We start from the raw sequence: 25,410 nt of genomic DNA on the forward strand, positions 1-25,410 counted from the left end.
TTCACGCCATGATCCCTGATGTCAGTTCTAGATTAGAGGCTGAAGTAGCCTACAAGAACCTGCTAATGAGAGACTTCTGTAATGTCAATACAATAAAAATGGAACTACGTAACGAAGTTCGTTCACTGCTGGCTACAAGTTGGCAATCAAACACAACAAAGGCTGTCACTTGCATGGCGTTTTGAGCTAACGTTAGCAATCAAACAATCATAGATAGCTAAATGTGTAAAATGTGGTATTGTAGATGTAGCCTAAGAGAGAATGCCTTATAAATGGGTGTTTATGTTAATGATCTGTTCAACAGAGTGGCAACCGGGTGACCCTGCAGACTACTGCACTGGAGAACACGTCTATCAAGGTGGGCCCTGCCAGAAAAGCGAGCTACAAGGCCAAGATGGCCCGGCGCAGCAAGAAGAGCAAGAGGAAGGACGGACAAGACAGGTAAATGAGGGGAGAAGCCCAGGAAAGAAGTCATACGAAGCAGCAGCATTACTGTTAGAAATTTGGAACTCCTGTCTGAAGCTTAATATTAGAGTTCAGATACACAACTAAAGCTTGATTTATACTTCTGTGTAAAATCTACGCCGTTGCTACGTACATAGGTACGTGGGGAAACGAACCTACGCCGGACCCTAACTACACGTTGCAGTGACGTACGTCGCTCGGCCGTGGCTTGGTAGCGTTGCATTTCACCCGACTCATTTCCTGGTTCTCCTTCTCCATAAACAACATGAAATCAAGGAGAGGGTTAACTTTTCCTGCTACAGATTTCAGGAAAGGTTACAGAGTCTCCGCAGAACCATAAATCAAGCTTTAGACGTCATTCGCCAATGACTACAGTTAACAGTCATACATTCCCATTCTCCAAGTCTGCTTCTTACAATTTGGTCTGTCTAAACTGCATCGGATTAAAATCACACCTATTTGTTGCTTTGACCTTAAATGGCTCATTCATGACTCAAAAGAGAGAGTTGCACTAATGAAGCTTTGATCAAAATTCCAGTTATATGAATTGCAATTTAATGGATCTTAGCTTCTGAAAGTTGTCTTTTTCTTTGGCTTTTTTTGTTTTTACCTCTGTTGTTTAACTTTGGCTCATTGAGACAGTGTCTTTTATACTCAAGTAAGCATGCAAAGAAGAATATTAAAGACGGAACATTTACCTGACACCTCTCTCTTGCGCAGCCGACGTCGTAGCATCCTGAAGAAGCTGTCTAAGCACACACCTCCTCCGCCCATGCAGAGCAGTCGTAGCTTCTCTTCAGGTTTCCACCAGTCATCTAGCGACAGCCTCTCCGGCTCCCCCACGCAGAGTCTCTCTCCGGGGCCGTCTACGCCTTGTCGCTCTCCTGCTCCTGATCACTCCGGAGGTGAGTGAGGATGCCAGGGCATCAATTGCATCCCCAAAAGGGAGCTGTTAATCTCTTTCTGTCTTGTGTTTTCTATGTTATGTCTTTTGAAAAATATCTAATGCTAAGTTTCATTGCTTTCTCTTTCTGCCAGATTCAAGTTCTTCTCCTTGCTCCAGCTCCCCTAACTCGCCTGTACCACAGGCCCGTCCCAGTTCCCTACATGTCCTGGGCCGCTACACCAAAGCTGGCCGCTGCAAGTCCACCAGCAGTATTCCTCCTTCGCCGCTGGCCTGCATCCCACCTCCTCAGCCCCTCTCTCCCCAGTGCTCTCCATCCTGCCTCCCCTGTCACCCCAAGTCCCTACAGGGTTTCCACGGCAAGACATTGTCCCCACCCACTATCACCCGCCATTCCGTGCGTCCCCGCAGCGCAGAACCGCCACGCTCCCCGCTCCTCAAGAGGGTCCAATCGGCAGAGAAGCTGACAGGAGACAAGATGACGGGGGGCTACCATGGAGACAGGAAGGCCTACAGCACCCGCCGTCACACCATGGAGGTTCCTCTGTCAGAAGGGGAGGGGCTGGAGGACTTGGAGGGGGACACCACGACCGGGTTCGTCTGCGTGGGTGAGCACGGCCGTCAGGGTCTGTACATAGGAGGGCAGAGAGGCCACCAGGACGCAGCCAGCGGAGGCAGCGAGCACTACCGCTCCACTGCCTCGCCGCAACACCGCGGCGGCAACCACCACCACTCCAGTGAGGTGGTGGTGATGAGGAAGCTGGCGCTGTCGGACCGGAGGGACTCCTTCAAGAAACAGGAGGCCGTGCAGGAAGTGAGTTTCGACGATTTGGAGGAGCGAGAGGCGACGCCGAGCCCGGCGCTTCCCGTCACGCAGCCCAAGGCATTCAAGGCATCCTGGATCAACTCGGCCCAGTCGGAATCCGCCGTGAAGCCGGAAGGAAGAGGATCGCAGGGTACAACGACACCGCAGAAAGCCAAGTCAAAAGACAAAGAGAGGTTTTAGTTCTGTCACTTTGCCAGGGATAACGGGTCAATAAAGAGACAAGAGAAAAGTGAAGTCTTTGACCTGCTACTGTACCTACATTTGAAGGCCTCGCATGTGCGTCCAGAAAACTGTGACCAAGTTCCCAAATCATCACAGGGAACCGCTTGAAAGACTGAAGAACAAATTAACATTGATGTTTCTCAGTAATAAATATGCATCCTGCAACACTGTTAACAGAATAATGACTGTCCAAACTATGTTTACTTCCTAGTTGCTTGTTTTCTCTCTCGGTTCTCAAATCACTGTGGCACCTGCAACTGATGTATTTTGTAAATATCTTTTTGTTTTAAATGAAGAAACTTATTTATGACTTTTTTTATGCTCATCTTGTTTTGTTTTTTTTCTTTTTTTTGGTTGCTGAAAATGCCTCGGATGCTTCAGCTGTTCTTAGTTCAGGAATTGCACAAAAGACAAGCCACGCATTGTGGTTTTACAGCAGGTGCAGAAAAAGACCAGCTGACAACATCAGTCGATATTGTACCATATATCTTTTTTTTATTATTTTTTTTTTTTACCTCAATGCCTGAAGAACTGGGTGTTATTTCATGTTCAGATTGGGTCTTTGAAACAAAATTGCAGTGTTTGTCCTGCGACATTTAACGTATAATAGAATTTCAGAAGATATTCTGCGCTGCCTCTCTATCATACGGATTGTTGTGGCGACCATTTGGACTCATCGATCCCGAACACAGGCCTTGTATAAACATTTTGAAATGACAGAAATATCAACATCTCAATAGTCGGAAGCCTAGGTGCGGTGCCAAAGCATGGTTTAACCATAGGAACCATTTAAAAAGAGGTACTGTAGTTGTACATAAGAAGTGTCATGCATGCATGTGCTCTACTTCCACTTTCTGTCTGTCCTGTGAAAAAGTGTGTCACTCCTCTAGCAGCGTTTTAAATCATAACCTATCAACATACTGGTGTGTGGATAAAGCTTTGTGACTACCTTGGGAACCCAGGCTGTTGTCTCTGTCCTCTAATACCTTTTGAATCAAGCCTCCGTCCAGCTCCTTACAAACCTAGTCTAGCTGAAATGTTTGCACAATGTGTAGTAGCCGTATAACAGTTCGAGCAAATTTATATTTCAAAGATGATTTCCAAAACTGGTTTTAAAAAAAAAAAAAGAAAAAAAGAAGTGTGTTATGAATGAATGTTTACATTTTAGTGCAAATATGTGTGTGGACTTGATGATTTTTGTTAAATTATTATGGAGGGAAAAAAAAAAAAAAGAATGATTTCAACCAGAGGCCCTGAGTAGATGAAGAAATGAGTAAAGGTGATATCCTTTTGTATATTTTGATATGGAAACAAGTCTTGTTGCAGTAATAATAACCTACGCTGTTGATGTATATTGTATAAACAATGGTGGACCTTATAACAGCTGTTGATGGTGTTTTTGAAGTGACCTTGTAAGGGTAGATGGACTCGGATACATTCTATAACGTCACTTATATGTGGCAGGGTCTTAATCTCATGTTGCGATCAGCCTCAAAGGATTGTGCATGCTTCACAACCCAATATTGTATTCCCACAATTTAACCTTTTTTTTTTTTTTTTTTTTTTTTTTTTAGCTCTTGGAAGTTATTAATCTTATCCAACAAGCCTTGGTTTTTTAAATATGATGCTAATTCACTGATTTGAGCTTTAAAATTCAATTTTTGTTGAGATGTGAACACATGAAATTTGGATTTCAGCTACTGCTTGTATTCTTTATTTTGTATTTTTGTTCTCAGTATTGTTTTTGGTCAGGAACTGTTTGGATCAGTAACCAAAAAATTCTCCCGGTCTTATTTCAGATTATTTTGTTACACAGAAGAAGCTTTTGCCCAGTGTTAAGTTTTATAAAGGCACACATTTATATTTTGCAGAGTTGAGGGAACTGTTAACCCTCATGTTGTCTTCCCGTCGACCACGCAGCTTTTTGTCATTCTGGGTCAAAAAATGTTTTCAATATTTTTTGGCCGTCTTTTTTGACGTTTTGAAGGGTTTTTTTTTTCCCCCAAGTTTTTTTTGTCACTTTTTCCGATGTCTTTGTCGATTTTAGTTTTATTTTTTATTTATTTTTTTACGTTTTTTTTTTTTTTTTTTCAAGTTTTTGAAGCTTTTTCTTAATTTTTTTCCCCAACTCTATTTTAAATTTTTGTCCCTTTTTTCCAAGTTTGTCACTTTTTCTGATGTCTCTGTTGATTTTTTAAAAAAGTTTTTCTTGTTTTCTTCCCACGTTTTTGAAGCATTTTTGTCACTTTTTTTCCCAACCTTCTATCAATTTTTTTTTTTTCAAATGCTATAAAATATAATAAAATATAAGTAAATGGGTCAAATTTGACCCGAGGACAACAGGAGGGTTAATGTGGGAATTTATAATGGATGTTTAGCACATACTAAGCCTTGAACTGTGGTTCTAGATAGCCAGGGTTCATAAAGGAAACTAGAAGTTTGTTTGTTGTACTTTGGGGAAAACTGTGTGTCTGTGTAGGATTTATCGCTGTATTTCTGATGCAATATACATCTTGGTATGTTCTTAGGCATAGATTTTTTTTCATTTTGTACCCCCAACCATAGTATCATAAAAAAAAAAGTTGTATCATCATGTTATACTTGTGATCTCAGCAGCAGTCAGTACCAGCGGTTCGGCATCACATATCGAAATGAAGCGACTCTTCTCATCTCTCTTTTTGCCAGTGTGTGTGTGATAAGCTTCATGTTTTCACATGGGTGCTCAACTGTCATCCTCCATAATTCCAACACTTTTAATGCGTTTGTGTGTTTAATGTTGTTGCTCTCCATTTGACCCCTTTGTCCCCAAATGACAAACTGGCCTTTGTAAAATTCCTACCTATGTGGGTATCTGATGCAGACTGGTGTAACGTTTTTTTTTTTATTGTCTTAACAGTGCTTGAAATAAATGCATTGCAAAGGGACTACAAAGTCCAGGACAACAACGCGTTTGTATTTGTCATTTGTCCCTCATACAACAGTTGATGCAAGTATGGCACTCTATACACTGAACACATATAAATAATACAATAACGATTACTAGGTATGATAAATGTTTGACTCACTGACTAAAATACACACATAATATCCAAGTTTTGTCATTTTCAGTTGTCCCTTTTACTGTTTTCCAATATTAAATCGCAGTGTTAGAAATGTATGAAGAAGTAGATGAGCTGAAATAATATTTAAGCTTAGAGAAAGGTAAGATATTAATGGTAAAAAGGGACTGGAACTGAACATAAGAACATGTTCCTAATGTAACTCAACATGGGATCAGACACGGATTTAGCATGTAGTCTGTTTTATATGAACAGGATTCTTTGCAATAAAAGAGGTCTTAAAGGATACGGTCGGTTGGGGGAAAAAGCAGCCTTGCAGTGTAAGATTGTCAGGTTCAAATTTCCATTATGGGCCGAGGCTATTTGGTGACCCCTCACTAATCGTTCGGACTTTTCCGCTCGAGTTCGTCGCTTTCCGCGCTCTTTATATTAGTTCCCACGCACTCCCCTTCCCTGCGCCGTGCTGAGCTGGAAAATGGCTGTGTAGGGGAGCAGGGAGTCATGAACGGGAAAAGAAAGAAAGAGCGAGAGAAAGAAAGAAAGAAGGCGAAGCCATAAGTGAACAGAAGGTTTGCTAGAAATGTATTGCACACCAAGAAGCTATCGTCCGCAGAGAAGACACCACACGGACTCTTGTCTGCTACTTTGAAGTGTTTAAAGCGCAGCAGCCAAAAGTGAAGAGTCGAGAAATATCCGCGGGTGAGTTTTTCCAAGTTATTGCACATTTCCAGTACAGCCACTGTGCTGGAAAATGGTGGAAGCGCTGCAAGTGTGCTTTGCGCACGCAGCTTCATGCTGTTGACTTGTGCCCTAGTTTAAAAGTTTCAACTCAAGATTTGTTCCGTGTTTATTTTTATTTGTTTGCGCCGTAACGTACAAGTTGAGCTAAAGTGTAACGTGAACGTTAACATTTACTCGTGCAGCATGTTGCTCGGTGCTCGCGCTTGTCGACAGTTGACGTGTTTCGAACGCTGAGCCTGTGAAGTTACTGAAACATTAACATTTATTTTCCGAAGTTGCTTTACAGTTGAATTATTTTGTTGTTTTTATGTTTGTCGTTCATTCTTAATATGTCCTGAGAATAAGGAAAGAGGACTTTTAAACCGGCTAGTATCTCTTAAAGTTGTCCATTTATGCACAATTTAAACCCCCGAGTTCTGAGTTGATGTTTTTTTTTTCTTAGCTAAATGCTAAAATTCAATTGTATTTTTTTAGGTTTGGAGGTTGCTAAAATTGAAAAAAATTTTAGGCTACTGTCTTAAACACAACATATAAGCCAAAATTACAGTGTGTACTGTGTGTATAACATTGGTAGTAGCCTATACGTGACACTATAATGCCTTTACACTACATTGACTGCAGACTATAAAAGGCCGTGCAGTATGGAGGCCCAACACAGCTGAAGGCCTGCCATGATGTGTGTGTGTGTTACATCCCTGGTTTGGGGATTTAGCATGCATCAAGGAGTTAATGTAAATTGTGCCACTTGCATAATAAGACAAGCCACTCAACTGTGTTGGAGACCCCATCTTTCTCTCCCGTAATTACTGAATCCAGCATAATGCAACCAAATGTCAATCCTCCATTATACTGCTTTATCAATGTGAAGCATGACTTGTGGGGAAGCCTTCATTCTTCTTCTAAATGTCTTAAAATGCTCAGAATGACTTGCAGCCAGGGCTTATGTTAAAACTACTTCCAAAAGCAGTGGAGCTTTCCCAAAATGCCAAGTGTCACTTCTCAGAGAGGCTGAATAAAAAGTTCCACCAGACGCAGTACAGCTGTGGTTATTTTTGTTATATGTCCTTCAGCTGGGGGGACCCAGTATAACTGTTTTTTGATGGAAATAGCAGCAGAATACAACTTTAAGGACAGTTTAGATGTGGCTCTACTAGAAATGCTGCAGATGCTCAGCTGGGATTTGTATCCAAGAAAAACCAAACATCTGATAAATAACAAAAGTATGATTTCCTTAACTTTTTCCGGGAGATAAATGAGCCTATTTGGGCTCCTGGGTACAAATGTAGTTATTCACTTGTAATACACTTTTTGGAAACCTCCACTTGGATGTGACCAATTGCTGTGAAGTGCTGACAGGAGTTGGGAACATGTCACTGACTTATTGACTTTTTTTCCCCCCTCTGCCTTCGCCCATGATCCAGGAATAATATTTCCATCATAAAACATTTTTATTGTATCAGAGTGTCAAGTGGTAGACTGGAAGCCAGAGGAATGCATCAATTGGCAAGTTACATTAATTTGATGTAGGTGCCACTTAATTTGAATTACTTCATCACCAACCAAGTAAAAGCTGTTCTTTATTAATCTCTCTGTGTTTCACAGTAGTAACAGATTGGTTGAAATGCAGGTTTATGTGTAAAGTATGAGGCATATTAACCAATTACACGCTAACTACACAGCAAAAAGTTTGTTGTGGTATTTTCAACTGGTGCCGATTTTGCAGGTTTATCAGATTTGATATCTTTGTTGCAGTCAAAATGTTAAAATATAACTGTGGTTGCATGGACTTAGGGTAGCATTTTGAAATTAGCTGAGGCGCTGAATTGCCTGCATCTTACATCTTCTGATAAATACAGTGAGTCCTCTTTAACTGTATAGCCTCGTGGTATAGTTGACTTTTCAGAACAGTGCCGTTTCAGTGCTACATAATCTTTGTAGCAGATGTTTCTACTTAGCGAAGGGAGCTTTTCAGCGTTGTTAAGGACAGATAGAATTCAGGTGAACATAACTTAAATCATAAAATGCCTAAGCCCCCATTTTATGCTGCGAAAGTAGTCCTCACAAGCTCCTGTGTTGTTGGCCTGTCCTCGCTGCCTGTGGCGCAGTAGATTTTTCAGTTCCATGTGGACAGATGGCCCGAGGCCAGGCTGCATGCGTGGTGGCTCTTTAGTCAGCTCCTCGCCAGCAGGGCCTATGCATACATACACTTTAAAGCAATAACTGGTTGTCCACGTATATGTTTTATACAATGCATGTAGTTGCCTTGGTGAAAGTCACTTAAGGACAGCAGAAAACGGCATTATTTCTTTTCTTGATGCATGAAATACATAAACTGTGTCCCTGAGGCATACAGCAATCACTTTCATCCTTTTTTTTTATAAAAAAAAAAATGTACAAGCTATTCTTAAACTCAATAACCCATGAGCTCTTTTTGAAAAATAATCCCAACCGTGGGGTGAACTGCTGCTGACATTTGGACTGGAATTGCAAAGGCATTTGTTTCCCTTTTAAACTTTCAAAGAAATAGTCAAAATGATGGATTCACCTAACCTGTAACTCAAAAAAAAGTCCCAAATGATGATAATGATTGATGCGGTAGGGTGAAAAGTGAAAAGAAGATGTACAACACCCTCAGGTTTTCAGAGAAACTTGTTCATCTGCAGTGGTAGCTGATAGCTGGGTGATAGATTGACAGGAGAAATGAATTACATAGGCCTACATATATTGAGCAGTGTTTTTATTTAGCTAATTTCATATTTAATATATAGAGTTAGACCGATAAGTTGTCCAGGCCAATATATCGGCTAATATAAGCTTGTTTCGGATATATAGTTATCGGTAGCCTATATACGGCAAGTCGGTACAGAAATGACACAAAGCTTGAGGTAAGAAACAGTGTATATAATTCATCCATTACAGATAACTGAGTTAATTAATGTACAATAACATGATCAATATCTCATAACATCACATACAATGTGTCAAAAGATTTTATCAATATCTCTCACTTCTAACATGTAGTATAGTATACATTATTTATATATATATATATATATATATATATATACGTGTGTGTGTGTGTAGGGCTGCAACAAACTTTTACTTTCAAAGTTAATTTACTTACCAGTTACTGTCATGATTAATCGTTAAATATTTCAAACAACTGAACTGAAATCTACAACAGTAGATTTTACAATGAAATAAAAACGTCTTATAAAAAAGTACACACACACACACACACACACACACACACACACACACACACACGTCCACAGCGCTGCAGGCGGAGACGGGGTCTGTTCCGAGTATAATAAAGCCCCGTCTGTGTTGAGCAAAACATTACGTGAATTACTACGAGAATGGACGTGCATTTAATATAGGAAAAGTGCACAAGTATTAGCATCATTTGTTGTTGTTGTATGTGACGCTAAGGTCTAGTGACGATGCTATAAAGACCGTTGCCGTGCTTGCGTCACTCCCTTACCCCTCCTACCAGTCCCTATGGCCACTTGGCCAGTGGGAATGTGGAAAAAAAGATTTTGGGGGAGAGTAGTTCTTAGAACTGCTTAGAAGTGTACTTTTCCTCTAAAAAGTACAAGTACTATCCGATCGGAAAGCACCTATGGTCACAGACTAGACGGGGCGGAGTCACGTGACTACACACGCGGCGGCCGTAATATGTTTTAAGGGGAAAGTACATTAACACACAGTGGGCGGCCGCGGAAATATTAATAGGATTAAAAGACCGAAAGAACCGACTTTGTAAAATGACGTCGGTTATAGGCTCTGAATTTCGGTTATGATTATTTTTTGATTAATCATCCAGCCCTACTGTGGAGTAAGGTCTGGCTACACCACACATACATTCTGGGATAGGAGGAAAAAACGGCCTGGGTTGTTTCCATTTCTTTAAACCAATCACAATCTTCTTGGGCGGCACTCCGGAGCTCCGGACGCAGCGACGGTGAATCTGCAAAATAGTCTCGGGAGGGAACTTGTTTTGGTGGAACATTTGCACCCTGCTAAAGAAAATGCCTCATACAGTATTAAATGAAGTTAACTGGTCACACCATACAGTAACGTGAGCTATTTAAATTAGCTGGATACATGGTTAAACCTAGTTTGCTCTCACCAGTGTATCACTGAGTGTATTTTGTCCACAGCAATCCCACCAACCGATCCCAAAACGTCCCAGTTAGAGAGAAAATGCTGTAAACATATTCTTAGTAAATCTTTACAATCATTCCACCATCAATCAAGAAGCATGCAGGACTGCCTTGTTGCAAGATACAAATTTTCTTCAAAACTTGCCAGTTTCAGCGCGATTTATCCTGAATATGTACTTCCATTGATCCAGACTAAGCATATACAACGTTGGAAAATAGAGACAGATGTCTAATTTATGTTTTGTTCTGTCTGACCAACAGTCCAAAACCCAAATATTATTTATTATAAAACAGAGAAAAGCCGGACCCATCAATGTTTGACATTTTTGCTCGGAAAATCTAATTAAACAATTCATCAATAATTGATTATTCTTTTTCTTTTTTCTTACCAATCAAAAAATCCGTTTATCGACTCATTTTTTCAATTCTTAGTGCAGGTTATTGTATGTATAAATGAATCACTAAATACCTAGTAGTTTTCATGTTAATATTAAAAGACCAACAGTAAAATAATATTTTAGTTCAAATCAATATCTATTACAAACAAAGCAAGTGTAGTGTAACCAAAATAAAACCAACAATTGATTAAACACATAAGCAAAGATGGTCTGTTGGTCTTCAAGCTATGTCAACAGCTCCTGTGTGACTTGACTGTGTTAGTGATGCTCTGAATAGCCTATTTGCCATTTTACATTATGCATACTGGTGTATAATGAACAGGTCAGAGCTCCACTGGCTGACTAAACGCATCAAGAGTCCTTTGATGTCTGCAGACAGCAGAGGAACATCTAGATGCCATTTTGAGTTCAATCTAGGACTCGCTTTCTCCCACAGTTACACAAAATGTCTGTAAAAGAAATAACAAATATGAAATCAAAAGAATGACTTACTCTGACTGTGGAAATATATATATATATATATATATATATATATATATATATATATATATATATATATTAGTGAATGTTGTCATAGTTTCTCACAGTGCTTGTCTTTTATAAAGGCCAGAATGTATTTTTCTTTCTTTTCGTGCATATAGTCATCACGTTTATCATTCAGCAAAACAAACATCATCACCTTTCATCTCATTGCACGACTTCAACATGACTCATTCAATTCTCTCCAATCACACACAGCCTTCAGTTTTTCCATGTTATGTTTTCATCATTATCCTCCTGTGTCAGTTGCATTTGATTTAAAGCATCATTTCATCACAGATAAGCAGTCGTGACGGTTGCAAAGATGAAAAAAGTCAAGTGTGTGGGAAAAGGTAGGGTTGTTTGGGTCAGATGTTTGATCACTGCCTAGATACATTTTCTAATATTAGAACATTTCCTTGATTTGCCCGGCTTCTCTAGTGACTGGGGAGCACATGGCCAGAGCTGCAGCCAATCAGAGTGCAGGATTAGCTTTCCCTCTCTCTAGCAACAGTGAGTTACTTGCTGCCTATTCATTAATTATTTTCCTGTGGTCTCCCTCAGCCGTTTGGACTCGCTGATAGCGAAGTGCTCCTTCTCTCAGTCTCACTCAGTTTTTTCCACTGCTTTCTGTCGCTCTCTCTGCTCTGACTGAATAAAAAGTCTTAAAAAAGGATGGATCCAGTGACGCTGAGCTTGCCAGCTGCTGCTGCTGCCCTGAACTGTGAGCTCCTTCAACAGTATCAGACCAGGACTGTAACAGCGATGACACTTCTCTCACCTCGTACGACTTTTTCTGCTCTGGAACTAAATAATAAAAAAGGATTTCTGAATAAGAGCGTTCCCTGCACACTGCTTTTTCTTTTACTTCGTCTTCATCTTGTTTTTGCCTCTTTTGTGCAGCAGCGCTCTGACTGCAAACAAATCAAACATGGCAACTGGAAAAACGACTGGACTTTTTCGCTGGCTGAGGATGGGGGGGCCGGGGGGGGGGGGTTGCCAGTTGGAGGCAGGACTCTGTGTGTGTTTGGGGGGGGGGGGGATTGGAGAGCAGGTGGAGAGAGGAGGGAGGGTGGGTTTAGGGTTGGGGGGGGGGGTTATGGTGGTGTGAGGATTGCGGGCTGTGGTTGGGTATGCCAGTGCCACGTGTCTAGCCTGGCACCTCTTGCTTCTCGGCTCGAAGGATGTTGGACCGAGAGTCTCGCTGAGCCTGTCCTGCTTCTCTCTGAACCAAAAGTGGGGTGAGTGTTGCACTCTGCTGCATCCTGTTGTCACGATAACTCTTAAACCTTTTATCAAAAAGACGATATTGTTACTCACGATGGTCTGCAGTGAACGTACAGTGCATTCGCTTTCAAAATGTCGTGGGGAGAGAGGAAAATCTAGACTTAAGGTTCGGAAGCATGCACTTTAGCTTACAAAGATGCAAACCGGAGGTTTAGGTGGATTTTTTGTTTTATGTTCTCACCTAATTTTATTTAGGCGTCTGCAATGCATCAGTCAAAACATTGTCCATTTAGGAATGTTAATGAAATGATTGCACAACATCGGGCCTCGCGAACCAGGCCTATGATTATTTGGATTTGGATGTTTCGGGAAATTGCCCCAAGTACTTTCTTATTCCTGCCATACAAGACCAGAACCTCCATCCACCTTCCTGTCTCTTTCACCATCCCTCTCTACCTGCTCCGTCTCCTCACTGACATCCCTTCATCCCGTCTAGAGAATTAACAGACCATTGGTTGGTCCACAGATGTACTTAATCTGGAAACCCTAATCTCTCTCTCTTCCTCGCTCCCTGTCTCAGCTCTCAGTATAGTTGCCATTTTGAATTTTAACTTTTTAGCATTTTTATTTTGTTGCCCCGCTCAAATCTTTAAATGGCCAAAAAGGATACATTATTTTTTCCATATTTTGCTCTGGATATAATAATCTAGGCCCCTAAATTAGGATTTTTCTAATTGTGTGTCTGATAGATGTGATTAATTTGGTTTACTAGAACCTTTTTATAATGATAAAACCCAGCCTTTTAAAAGTGTTATGTTGCTGTTAGTTATACGGTGATAATTGCGCACTTTTACTTGCACTTGCAATCATCTTTATCAAAGAATATGTGTTATGGGTCCATGAATGACCTTTTTGCTGTATATAGACACTATGATACAATTGGCTAAAAGTAGTGTGATATTATGCTTGAAAACATTTGCTTTTAAGTGGTATTTTCTGATATTGTGCCAGGCTTTGACTGTGCATTTCGGTATTCTCATCTTAAATAGACTTGGCAAAGTATGATTTAGCTATTTTGACAGAATGAAGCCGGAAATATTTCTGAGGTAACACAGAGCTGCCTTTTTTCTCTCCTACGGAGAGGGAACTGTTGCAAAGGGGTCTGCATGTTTCAGAAAATTCTGGTTTGCCTTATCACCGTGATGCAGGTTAGTTTTCTTTGCATGCTCGTATTGCGAAAACATTTTCTTCGTCATTTTGCATGAATTTCTTTAGCGCTAATCGTACATGTTGTTGTGTAAGTTGGAGGGACGTGTATTTCACAGTGAAACTTCTTGTTCCTGTGGAAACTGTGATGCATCAGTCCAGGCTGTAAATGTGTGAATGTAGATTGGAGGGAACGGAGGCTGTCCAGAGACCCAGTCTGCTGTTGGTCATGACGCAGCAGCATCATCCGATCTCTCTGTCCTAACTGAAGAATGCACAAGTGCATGGAGCTGCCGCAGTTCGCCATTTTCTTGCACCGCTTTAAGCTTTGTTTCACATAGATATGTGCTGCTTCACTTATGGTATTTATCGAATACAAACGACGATGTATTGGAAATTCATTTGTATTTTTCATGATTGTAGTTTTTGGTTTTTGTTATAGTTTTTCCTTTTCTTCATTTTTTTTTTTTTTTTGTTGGGTGTTTCGTGTCCTGCAGGTCGGTCATAATCCTTGTCCAGAACATGTGGTAGCCTAAGAGAACCGAAGAGGATTAAAGACCTTCCCACTCTTCCTCCAATCAGACAACTTGATTTGACCGTGGCGAGTCAACGACGCAGGGCTGTCGACTGGCAAAATCTTTTACCAGGCTGCTCCAATAGCCACAGCCAGCAGGTTTTCGCTGCTTGAAAGAGCATGTTGCCAACGCTCTCCCTCTGCTCCATCATCTGGCTCAACCGGGGTATCAAGCTGAGGAAAGTGCACCAGTTCACCAACACCGGTCAGGTCTGAAACCGCTGCCTCTGCAGACATAGCAGCAGCAGAACACTACCTTATCGACTTTTGAAAATGCTTCTAAGCTTTGGGTGACTCCCCCTCCTCCCCTCATCCCCCCGACCCCCTAAGCCACCGTACCAGCACCAACACCAACACCAACACCAACACCAGAGTTTAGTGACTCAACAGCCTTTTTGGTTTCTGAGGAGGATTTCTGTATAGGCGAACCTCTGTTGTTGCAGTGGGACTCGGGCTGCACCATCTAATCCTCTATTCAGTGGCCATTTTGATTTTTGCCTCCCTAACAAAATGGCGATGGAAGGTTTTCAATACCTAGCGCTCTACGCATTTACCAAGGACCAGGAAGAGGACCTGGATCTGCAGCCTGGGGACCTTCTGACAGTCAGCAAGGCCTCTCTGCTGTCCATGGAGAACTACCAGGAGGGCTGCGTGGAGCAGCCTGAGCGCCTGGGCTGGCTCCTTGGGTACAACGAGCGCACCAAACAGAGAGGCGACTTCCCAGGGACGTTTGTCGAGTATCTGGGCCCCGTGAAGATGGCGCTCTCATCGAGTCAACCCAGGTCCCAGCGACCCCTCCCTGCTGCTCCAAGACCCGAGTCGTCTCAAGGTAAGAACCTTCTTGTATATATGATGCTCTGTCACATGGTTTTTCTCAGCAGCGTAGCTGCACGGTAACTGCCGTTTATGTAATACATTGTAGAGGATGATGATGCGCTCGTAGAGCGATATCATTTTAAAATTGAAGGTGACCTTAAAATATAGTGTTGCAGTATCATACATAAAGTTGGAGTTCTATTTGTCTGAGAGACCAGGACAAAAAGTTAGTTGATTTCTCAGTATGTAAATTAACAACAGAGCCTTTTTGTTATTACAGTGTGGTGTATCTAAATTATAAAGCTGGCACTTATTGTGAGTTTTTCAAAGAAACCTTTTTTCTGTATGCAGGTGTTTATTTTTCTTTATAACAAATTCTGCCCTTTTCAAAATTATAATTGAAAATTGGTACATAATATATTATTCCAACATGTTCAGTTTTATTTTGTTAGTAAGCCCCTGGTGTGCAGAAAGCTAATTTATACCAGGTGTTGTGCTTTTATGAATATTTCTGGATCTGTCTTTATTCTTGGGAGGTGTGATTTTTCTTTTTTTTTTTACGTCAAGTTTTATTTTTAAATCAAAACAATTACAGTTTTTTTTTTTTTTGAATACAGGACCAGACCATCAACACAGGTTTAAAAACAGCTATTTGCTGTTGGTTGGTGCAGTTGGTGTGTAGCTGGTCAACCACCCTGGGAGTTTTGATAGGGCTCTCACATTTGGCAGTGACCTCGAGCTGACCCTTTAATCTTTACTTAAAACACGTCATAAGCCTTACCTCTTTGGAAGCACAGCTAACCAAACTCTCTGCTGTATAATAAAGGGCTAATCCATCTACTTACTGGACTCTCCTGTACAGGTCTGGCATTGATTCTGTCCGTCTGTGTGGCCCCCTTTACATTCAACATTAACATTGTGTCTTTGGCATCCAAACTGCATCTGGCATCTTCACAAAAATGCTTGACTGTCCTTTGCTGTGACTTGTTATTGACCCTCTACTCAACTATGGGTAAAAGATTCACAGGCAGGAGGGGTTGCAAGTACTGTTGTCAACTGTGCAATGGCCAAGTTGCAGATATTAGATATTTGAGTGCATTTGTTGGCACTCGCATGTTAAACTTATTTACTGACATTTTGAAAAAGAAATGTTTTAATAGGTGTGTTTTATATTTTATGCAAATTGAGAGTTATTAAACATTTCAGGGAATGCAATCACATGTTTTACTCAGAGATAGCTGCTCTGTTCTTTCACACCTCACTTTACTCCTGTGAGTTTGGGGAAAAAGGCACGTCATATTTATTCATAATGGTAAGCGCCTGCTTTCAGCTGTGACAGCGTCCAACTTAAACATAAACTTGGCTTGGAGTGGTTGACCTTAGCAAGCTTAACTTCAAATAAAACTTTGATTTGTTACCAAAATTCTTCCACACAAGATTTCCATAATTTTCTCCTCATTAGCACTCCCTTGCTTTTGGCTTCAGCTGGTTAATTTATTGCTTCCTTGTATGGCATGCCAGAGGAAAAGGTGCAAAGGGCCAAAAGATTAATACAAGTTTTTTATATCATTCTTCATATGCAATAACACATTCCTCCACTGTCAAACTATATTCTCTGTAATTCCCTGGTGTTTTTTTAATGACAGATGGGCCAAGTACCACTCTGAGCACGTAGGCTGTGAACTCTGAATTACCTCTGGTTGAGCTAAACGGTTATTCATCTTGTACAACACAGTACACTGAGCCTCATTCAAATTCATTATTTTGAATTCAGCTTTCTATTCTGTTTTTTTTTTTTTTTTCTTTTCTGAAAAGTCCTTCAAAACAGGGAATAACATAGCTAGGGCTGGGCAATATATCGATATATGAGGCTAGATATCGTCTTAAATGTTGGATATTGTAATATCCAGATACGACATAAGTGTTGTCTTTTCTTGGTTTTAAAGGCTGCATGTAATTTTCTGAACTTACCAGACTTACTAGCTGTTTTATTATTTGCCTTTACCCACTTAGTCATTGTATCCACTTTATTGGTGATTAATTATCAAAATTATTAATATTTTGTGAAAGCACCAATAGTCAACCCTACAATATCGCCGCAATATCGACAGTGATATATAATTTTTTTCAATATCATCCTTATCATAGCTGCAGCACAAATGTCTCAGGTTTACTTATCATATGAGAGATCATATAATAATATAATAAAAACTGAAATTGAAGGGGATGTATTAGCACAGGCCTTAACTTTCTCCAGTAGAGGCAGGTGAGGAGGACAACAGTATCCATGTGGTTTGATAGACCGTGAAACTAACCAGTTGGGCAGCAGGCGTTTGTGTCTGTGATATGGAGAGACAGGGCCAAATGAAAGCCTGAGAGGGGGGTGGGTGGCAGGGTAGTGGCTGAAGGAAGGGCACCTTGGCTTAGCACCAAAAGTGCATTGTAGATTAGAAATGGTCAAGCCAAATTTTACAAATATCATCTTCATTCCCCTGAAAGAACCGAGGCCCTGGACGTTGTGTGAATAGAGCTATTGTTAGTGTGGCCCATTTAATATTCGCAGGGATTCTAACATTTGGTATCGAGGGCCAGAGCCAGCGCCTGGTGATCAGGGAGGTTGACCGAGGTACAGGTTTAATCCCAACCTCCATCCTTTAACATGTAGCTGAATTTTCGAGGAAACTTGACTACAAGCAATTTAGCATTAATTAGGGGTCCGAGCCCAAGGGGGCTGGGATCACGCGTATGCAAGAGTACGCAGATCCCAGTACCAGGGGTGCTGGGAACCCTGTTGTAATCGCATTTAATATTATTTTCCATTTGTAAACCGCCTAAACCGTGCATGGTGGGGCTGTGCCATTTTCAGGATTGGTCTTTAGATTTTTCTTTGGCATGACCCTCTGAGGCTCGCCAACAAATTTGGCGAAGATTGTTCTCTAGGGGGCGCCACAAATACGAAAAGTTTTTTTCTCACGAACACCTCATCAGATTTTTACAAAATTTGGCGGGTACCATCTAGGGCCACTCCTGAAACCACGCCTACAATGGTGTACTGATTCTTCAAAGTGGGCGTGGTCTATTGGAACCACGTTTGGATTCATCAGGGTAGATCTACAATGCATCATAGACCTCACATACCAACAATTACACATGTGGACCACTAGGTGGTGCTATAATCAAGAATAGACCTATAACTCCCACATTACACATCGCACATTTGAAAACCTTACATCCACGCGTTCCTTGAATTAACCTGAATCACCCTACATATGCCACGGCCATTTCCGCGAAGAGTCTTTTTCGCACAATCATGAAATGTGCAAAACCTACCTCCTAGGGTTTTGTCCGTGACAAAAACTTATCGAAAGAATTGTGCTCAGTTAAAAAAAGCGCAAATAAGGAACAAACACATTTTTGTAGCTAGCGACCAAACACAAACTTTTGCATATCTCGGCCATGGTAAATGCTATCAACACGAAACTTGAGATTCTTGTTTGCCATGCCACTCTGAGGCTAAATGTTCCTTTAGCCTCATTGCATTTAAAACAAAGGTCAGGTATATTACTGTTGTATGTAACAGGAGTTGTGTATGTCTGCATCAGCCAATTATATTGGAGTAGTTTCAAATTAGAGTTTGCTGTTTTTTTTCTTCCATCATTTCATGAAATGTCCTCTTTTAAATCTGCCCTCCATGTCTCAAGTCTAACTATCGATGTTTCTTTAGAGCCAGATGCAGATTCTTTTAAGGATGAGTCCCGACTGATTGGTTTTGCATAGGAGAAATAAAGTTCATCACTTGGAGATACTTGGACTTAACTTAGAGATTTCTTCAAAGGTCATTAGACTCCCTTCTTTAAAGAGGTCAGTTACTGACTTATTCCTTTCTTTACCCATATCTGGAATCCTGCATCCAGCTAGCCTGATGTAATGAAACATTGCCTCACACTGGGCTGAATTGTGACAGAGTCTCCAATATGTTCATATATCATTTTACCTCATATCATACATTAACCATATTAAGAACTATAGGATGAGCAGTATGTGTTCTTAAGTACTTTAGCTTGGCTGAATACAGGTACAAATGCAATGGTACCTTAAAAGAACCGGACTCTATGTCCATCCAAGACAGAGCATCTCCAGAAGAAAAATAGAACATTATAGATCTCAATTGTGTTGCTAAAAAATACTAATAAAGATTTGGACATTTTAGCCCCCCAGTATCAAATGGAAGATACAGCAGAGATAAGCGGACTCTTCTAACTGTTATTGTGTGTGCAAAATTACTCATATTCAGTAATGTTATTGTTCTCTTATTATTAGTCTCTTATTCAGACTTTTTTATTTAGGCCTAAAGGCCCTCTCACACCTACCTTGTTTGGTCCGAACTTTCGGACTTTTAATTTTGATCCGAACCAAAATTACACGTGTGAAACCTCCTGCGGACCACAGTCCGGACCAAACAGCCGAACCTTGGTCCGATGACATAAAGTAGTTTTGGTTTCAAATTGAACCGTGGTCCAGTTTGTTTCTACTGTGAAAGCATTTTTTATCATTTTTGAACAATTACAGGAGGTTCTGTCAGGCCAGTGTGAGTTTTAGTGGGACATTTGGATTTAATTTGTATACAGCTAGATATAGCTAGATAATAACTTTCTTCACCCCACACTGCTGCTACAGCAATACTGTGTCAGTCTAAAGTCTTTGTCATGCAAATGCATGCATGTAAAACTCTCATTTAAAACCCAGTTAAGTGTGCAGAGTGCCAAAAGATTAAGTTTTTTTTAGCAGAAATGTATCTGTTAACTGTTTATTTTCTTAATCCCCTCACACAGATAAAGGAAACCAGGTTTCTCATTTCCATTTTAGAAATCAGGTTACTGCAGAATGTCGACAACAACCCGTCTACTCTAGTGCATGTAAATGTTGCAATGCTTTTCAGCAAAACGCAAAGTGCGGATGTCTTGTTGGCCAAAAGATGCAAATGGCTCAGCTTTTCTTCTTTCTAAAATGACATAGTAAGAAGATACTGGGTTGGCCAATTAAATCATATTAGTGTGAATATTTGTCCAAGATGGACTGCAGTATAATGGACTCTGTTCTACTAATGCAGCACTCACCTACACACAAGTGTTTTGTGTAGAGTTTGTATCTAACTAAAATGGAAGGAGTGTCTGTCTGTCTGTCTTTCTGTATGTATGTATGTATGTATGTATGTATGTTTGTATGTATCTATGTTTGTATGTATCTATGTATGTTTGTCCTTTGATGTTTTCGAGAACTGTTCATCCGATTGACTTTACATTCTCCGGGTGTATTTTTGGAGACCCAAAGAAGTGCTTTGTCGAGTGCAAGCTCTTGAGATCTATGGGACATATCGTGTTTAATTTCTATGTGCATAAAAAAATGTAATCCACATCACCCTGTATTAAAGCTGTTTATTTTCTTTTAGTGTTGTTTCAGCCATGAAACAGGTCATGCTTTAAATAGAGTATTAACAGTATTGTTACTAAATTGAAAAATAGTTTGTTAGAATGGATTTTGGCTGTTAAACAAACACTTATCTAGCCTTGTGGTGCACATATGGCGTCAGTACAACTTGGAGTGATAGATGAAAGTACACTTTTTGAGACAAAATGTAAGTAAAAATCTGTTTCGTTCCCCAGGAATGGAGGCAAAACGTTTCTCAACTTGCAGCAGAAATAATTCAACAAACCCAGAGAGTTTTTTTTTTTTTCTTGTTCCCTCCTTTTCTCTCCTCTCCCTGGCCTCACTTTAACTGCCTGCTAGCTGCTTGGCATTTTTGCAAACTCCTCCCTTCGTGCTCCCTCTCTCACTCCCTTCCTCTCTCCCCCTTCTCTCTCGTCCTCCCTCCTTTTTGCAGTCTCCCTCCCTGATTCACATACATGTCTGATACTGTCTCTGGGCAGCTATAAACCATGTTAGCGGGGCCGGTTCTCAGAAAGGAGAGGCCTCAACTCACTCTCCGCTCGCTGCGCCTTACCAGGAAAACACTTTCAAAGAACCCATGGAGGGGGGTGGTGGAGAGGCTGAGGCAGTAGAAGAAGTGAATGGTAAAGATATGGAGAGGCTGGAAAGGGAGGGAGACGAGGGCTGCAGTGTAAGCAAAGGCCACCCTATCCAACTGCAAATATAGGAATCGGCTGTATTTCTCCTCTGACTGTTGTATTATTTTGTTGGAGTTTAGTAAATTTAGCATGTCACACTTTGCAAAGCTATAGAAAATTTCATTTTCTGGAGCATTTCTTTAGTGCCAGAGCATGAATGAATGCATAAATGGGAACTCATTTAGGCGTGAAGTTGTCTTACTAAACAGAGTAAAGTACATTTTGTGCAGCTGCTTAATGTAGGCAGGAGTGAAATAAAATCATGATTCCCATTTGTTTCTACAGAATGATTCCATGAAAGCATTCAGACTTGACTATGGGTATTCTTTCATGACAATAATGATGATGCGAGATAGACTATAAACAAAATTAGACTACAAAAGCATGGTCGCACACACTTACTGTATCTCCTCAACGGCATTATTGGTGTTGCACTTGTTTGCTCATATGAAAAGGGACTGAAGAAGTTGTGTGAAGAATGAAAAAAGAGCTTCAAATCCTGCCTACTTTATCACATCTGCACAGCTGGCCAATTGCTGCGTGAAGTGGGTATGAATGTTAGATTGACAATTTTGTAAAGTTACAAAAATTGTTTGGCACAGCTGCCCTAACGCCGACATTGGAAAGGCGTGGGTTGGGGTTTTCAGACTGTGTTCAACAATCTGACAAACACTTTGTTTGACGCCACTGGCCCCATTACTTTTAGACTGCAGAGAGTCATTGAACACTGAATCCAGTTGGACACAATGCTTTATCGTCATGCAGTTACAGATGACAATTCGCCTGTTTATACAGTCAGAAGCAACAAATGCAACACAATTTGTTAGCCTCATATCTAACATTAACACAGCAATATTCAGGTACATGGAAAGACATGTAGCCTAGTAGTAGACAGCCCTGCTTAAGAAACACTTTTACTACAGAACTACCGCATTCAATGTATATAGATGGAAGAGGACACAATGCCAACACTAACAGATTTGCACACTGGATTCTGCTGGACAGTTGAAATAGCTGGAATAGCGACACAAACTTCATTGATCAAATGTCTGCTCAGGATAGCCCCATTGGTAAGAAAATAGGACCTGAATGCGCGAGCATGGACGCCTGGCCAATCCTAGTGCTTGAATGCTACGCAGGGCGTGTCTTGGCAAGAACAGTGTTGGAATTCATAATAAGCCTCAATCAGTCTACTACAACAAGTGTTATAGCAAATCTCTGCATTAATATTGTTTCTCAGTAGTGCCTGTAAACCAGATCCAGCATTAGTGTAGAGATCACCCATGTCTTACATGGTTGCAAGGGCTCAGTCGTAACTTTGAAGCATGTTGTGACAGAGGAATGGATGGTCATAACGTATTGCCCGTCTACATAGTTGGGATGCAGTGAGGACATGTAGCAGTGAAACCTGACCAGCAACATACACACTGCTACACACCATCCATGAGCCAGACACCAACTGGCGTTGTCACCACTGTACGTAAGAAACACATGCTTTGAGTAACTGACGTGTTTTTTTGATGAAGGTGTTTACTTTAAATGTAGCCTTAAATTAGTGCATTTGGAGGATGGTAAACCCTTTGGAAGTTAGTTACATCTGATGAAATAATGCAAATAAAAAGTAGAAAAAAAGTGTTAGTGGAAATTGACATATTTAAGTTAGTCTTTAATACCCAACAGGTGTTTGATAAGGATCCAGCATCCAGTGATTTGGGTACACTGAACATGTAGAGCTTGTGTTTCTACAGCTTATAGAAACCAAGAGTGTTAGCCCTCTTTGGGGTATTCAATTACGCTGGAATAGAAGGAAAAAAATCTGCAGTCTAAATTAGTTGTTGGGCATCAAAGTTTACTCATTCACCTTTGCTTAGTTTGACAATCTTGATCTTAATGCAGGATAAAACGTAAATGGATTTATCAAGCCGACTGCACTTCTTAACCATGCCTACCACAAAACCTGTGAATTTGGTTCTCTGGGAATGTAAAAAAAACTCATCTTATTATTTTACATACCCTAACATTCACATTTTATTCATTTTTTTTTTAACTACCCTTTATCATGATCACTTTGGTTATGGCACAGTAAAAAAATCTAATACATTTTTCGGCGGTAACTTGTAGCTGTGGCTCTCCGGGCTTGATTTTGTTTTTATCATCAATTGCCTAAAATGTGAAAGAGAAAGTGTTATGTCAAATAAAAAAGAGTGAAATCTAACCACATAACAAATAGGGGTGGGGAAAATGTTATTCTTAGATATATTGCCATTCTTACTTAAAAAGGTTATGTCTCGATGCAGAGAATCTAATAATCAGAAATTTAAAACCCAATTCTTGACTTTATGATCTCCTGTAACAGTTAAAAAACAAACCAAAAAAAAACGGGCCGAATGCCAACGCCGTAAGGAACGACACTGGGCTGAATAAATTGAATGGGCGTCGTGTTTACGTTCTAAGCTAGGCTACCTCTTGAGTTTTGGTGAGGATGGCTGGGCGCTAGCAACCACAGATGGATACAATCTGACCATTTCTTTCTTTTCTCAATTCAACCTACTGTTTCTTTTCTTGTTTCTTCTAGAAGCAAGTTTCTACTACTATCGTATTAATAAAGATAGTGAAAATAAATTCATGTTTATTTTAATTATAGATTATTACAAATATGCTATGTTTTACAAGTAGCAAGTAGTGATAGAGTGAGAGAAAAAACAACATTTTGATGCATCAAAATGCATCGATAATCATTTTATAATCGTTATAATCATTTTAGCCCTGGGATTCAAATTGGATCATGAGGTGCCTTAAGATTCTCACCCCTAATAACAAATAATATTTTGTTGTAGTGGTAGTTGAACTGCATACTCCAATTTCAATACAATTCAAAAAGACATTCACACAAAAATCAGCACAAATCCAAAGTGTTGGGAGTGTTGGACTTAAAGTGCGGAAATTCCAGGTTTAATTTGAGCAGTGAAATCCTGTGAATGAATTTGTACTTTATCTCTGCATTTGGAGAAGCTCCAGTTTCTGACAGACCTCTGAGAGGGAGAATGCAGCAGAGCCAGCTACGTATTGCATAAGCATACTGATGCAGAAGATACAGAGCAAATATTTTACTTCACACAGCGTTGCTTCATCCAGTCTACTTTTGCCTGTCTGCCGCTAGCCTTGGGTTGAGCGAGCGACTCGGCGCAAAAACACAAAGACAAGATCTGCAACATTCATCCGACCATCGCGGTTCCAGCTTCATGTGTCGATGGTTTTTTTTCGTCAACACAGATGTTGTTGAATGTTTTTGTTTGTCTTTATCAAAGCATATTTGAAGAAAACCTGCAAACACAGTCATGAGATCTAGCCTGTAGGAATCTCTTACAATGAATGCATACATAAACTAGACTTATACGCCGTTAAATGCACCGAGGCTTACTTGTTTAAGTGCAAGAGTGCCAAACCACACTCTGTCATGCTTTTTTCTCTATATCTCTCCCTCTCTCTCCCTCTTTCTTATCTGTTTCTCCCATTGGCTATGTCTCAGGGCATGTCAAGTCATAAGCCTGTCTCCCAGTGTGTGCAGTCTGCCAAGGAAGTGGTTCTAATTGACTAACAAGTTGCTGTTACTGTCTCTCTCTCTCTCTCTCTCTCTCTCTCTCTCTCTCTCTCTCTCTCTCTCTCTCTCTCTCTCTCTCTCTCTCTCTCTGCCTTTCACTCCTTTTCTATACCTTTCCAAAACCCTGAGAAGACTGCAGGGCTTCAGCTGTTTTTGGCAAGAAAAAAAACCCCACTTCTTTGCACAAAAGAAAGTTACATTTTGTTCAAGTCAAGAGAAATATACAGTGAAATAAAGTGTTTATATTTGTTTGCATGTAGAAGTGAGAAAGTTCCTTCCTCTTGGGGAAAATGTGGCAATCAATGTTTTCTTCCTACTCCCCTACCAAACTGTTGGACAGCATTCATTTTGCGGTTTTATAGCCTATATTTGTACTTAATTCCCGGTTTTATTTGATTTCCACCTTTTTATTGCTTGCATCCTGCCTAAACCCAAGTGCATAAGAGCTCCATGAAGATTGGCTTTTGCTCTCTTGTACTGAATAATTCATAAAGCAATAGCAATTGCATTTTGCTGCATCTGTAATTATGACAATCCAGTCTTATTTAGACAGTGTTCAAT

At 40.4% G+C, this 25,410-nt stretch overlaps 2 protein-coding genes across 8 annotated transcripts in view; both read left to right on the top strand.

Moving 5' to 3' along the window:
- Positions 1-3,783, top strand: part of mast3a (microtubule associated serine/threonine kinase 3a) — a 37,960-nt gene extending 34,177 nt beyond the window's left edge. For 3 of the 4 annotated variants that reach the window (XM_031281208.2, XM_031281209.2, XM_031281211.2), the window contains 3 exons: positions 305-441; positions 1,186-1,370; positions 1,504-3,783. In XM_031281208.2, the coding sequence (XP_031137068.1) occupies positions 305-441; positions 1,186-1,370; positions 1,504-2,375 (1,194 nt within the window). In that variant the 3' untranslated portion in view covers positions 2,376-3,783. The remainder of the gene's footprint in view (positions 1-304; positions 442-1,185; positions 1,371-1,503) is intronic. The other variant, XM_031281210.2, reaches the window with a different exon arrangement.
- A 2,128-nt stretch (positions 3,784-5,911) lies between these two features.
- The window catches only part of pik3r2 (phosphoinositide-3-kinase, regulatory subunit 2 (beta)), a 33,046-nt gene continuing 13,547 nt past the window's right edge, over positions 5,912-25,410 (top strand). The window contains exons 1-3 of one of the 4 annotated variants that reach the window (XM_031281049.2): positions 5,912-6,175; positions 14,231-15,136; positions 19,870-19,875. In XM_031281049.2, the coding sequence (XP_031136909.1) occupies positions 14,818-15,136; positions 19,870-19,875 (325 nt within the window). In that variant the 5' untranslated portion in view covers positions 5,912-6,175; positions 14,231-14,817. Of the gene's footprint in view, positions 6,176-12,390; positions 12,542-14,230; positions 15,137-19,869; positions 19,876-25,410 lie in introns of those variants that run through there. The other 3 variants (XM_031281050.2, XM_031281051.2, XM_036004915.1) reach the window with 3 other exon arrangements.

This window comes from Sander lucioperca, chromosome 9, assembly GCF_008315115.2.
Source record: "Sander lucioperca isolate FBNREF2018 chromosome 9, SLUC_FBN_1.2, whole genome shotgun sequence".
In the NCBI taxonomy this organism is placed as follows: domain Eukaryota; kingdom Metazoa; phylum Chordata; class Actinopteri; order Perciformes; family Percidae; genus Sander; species Sander lucioperca.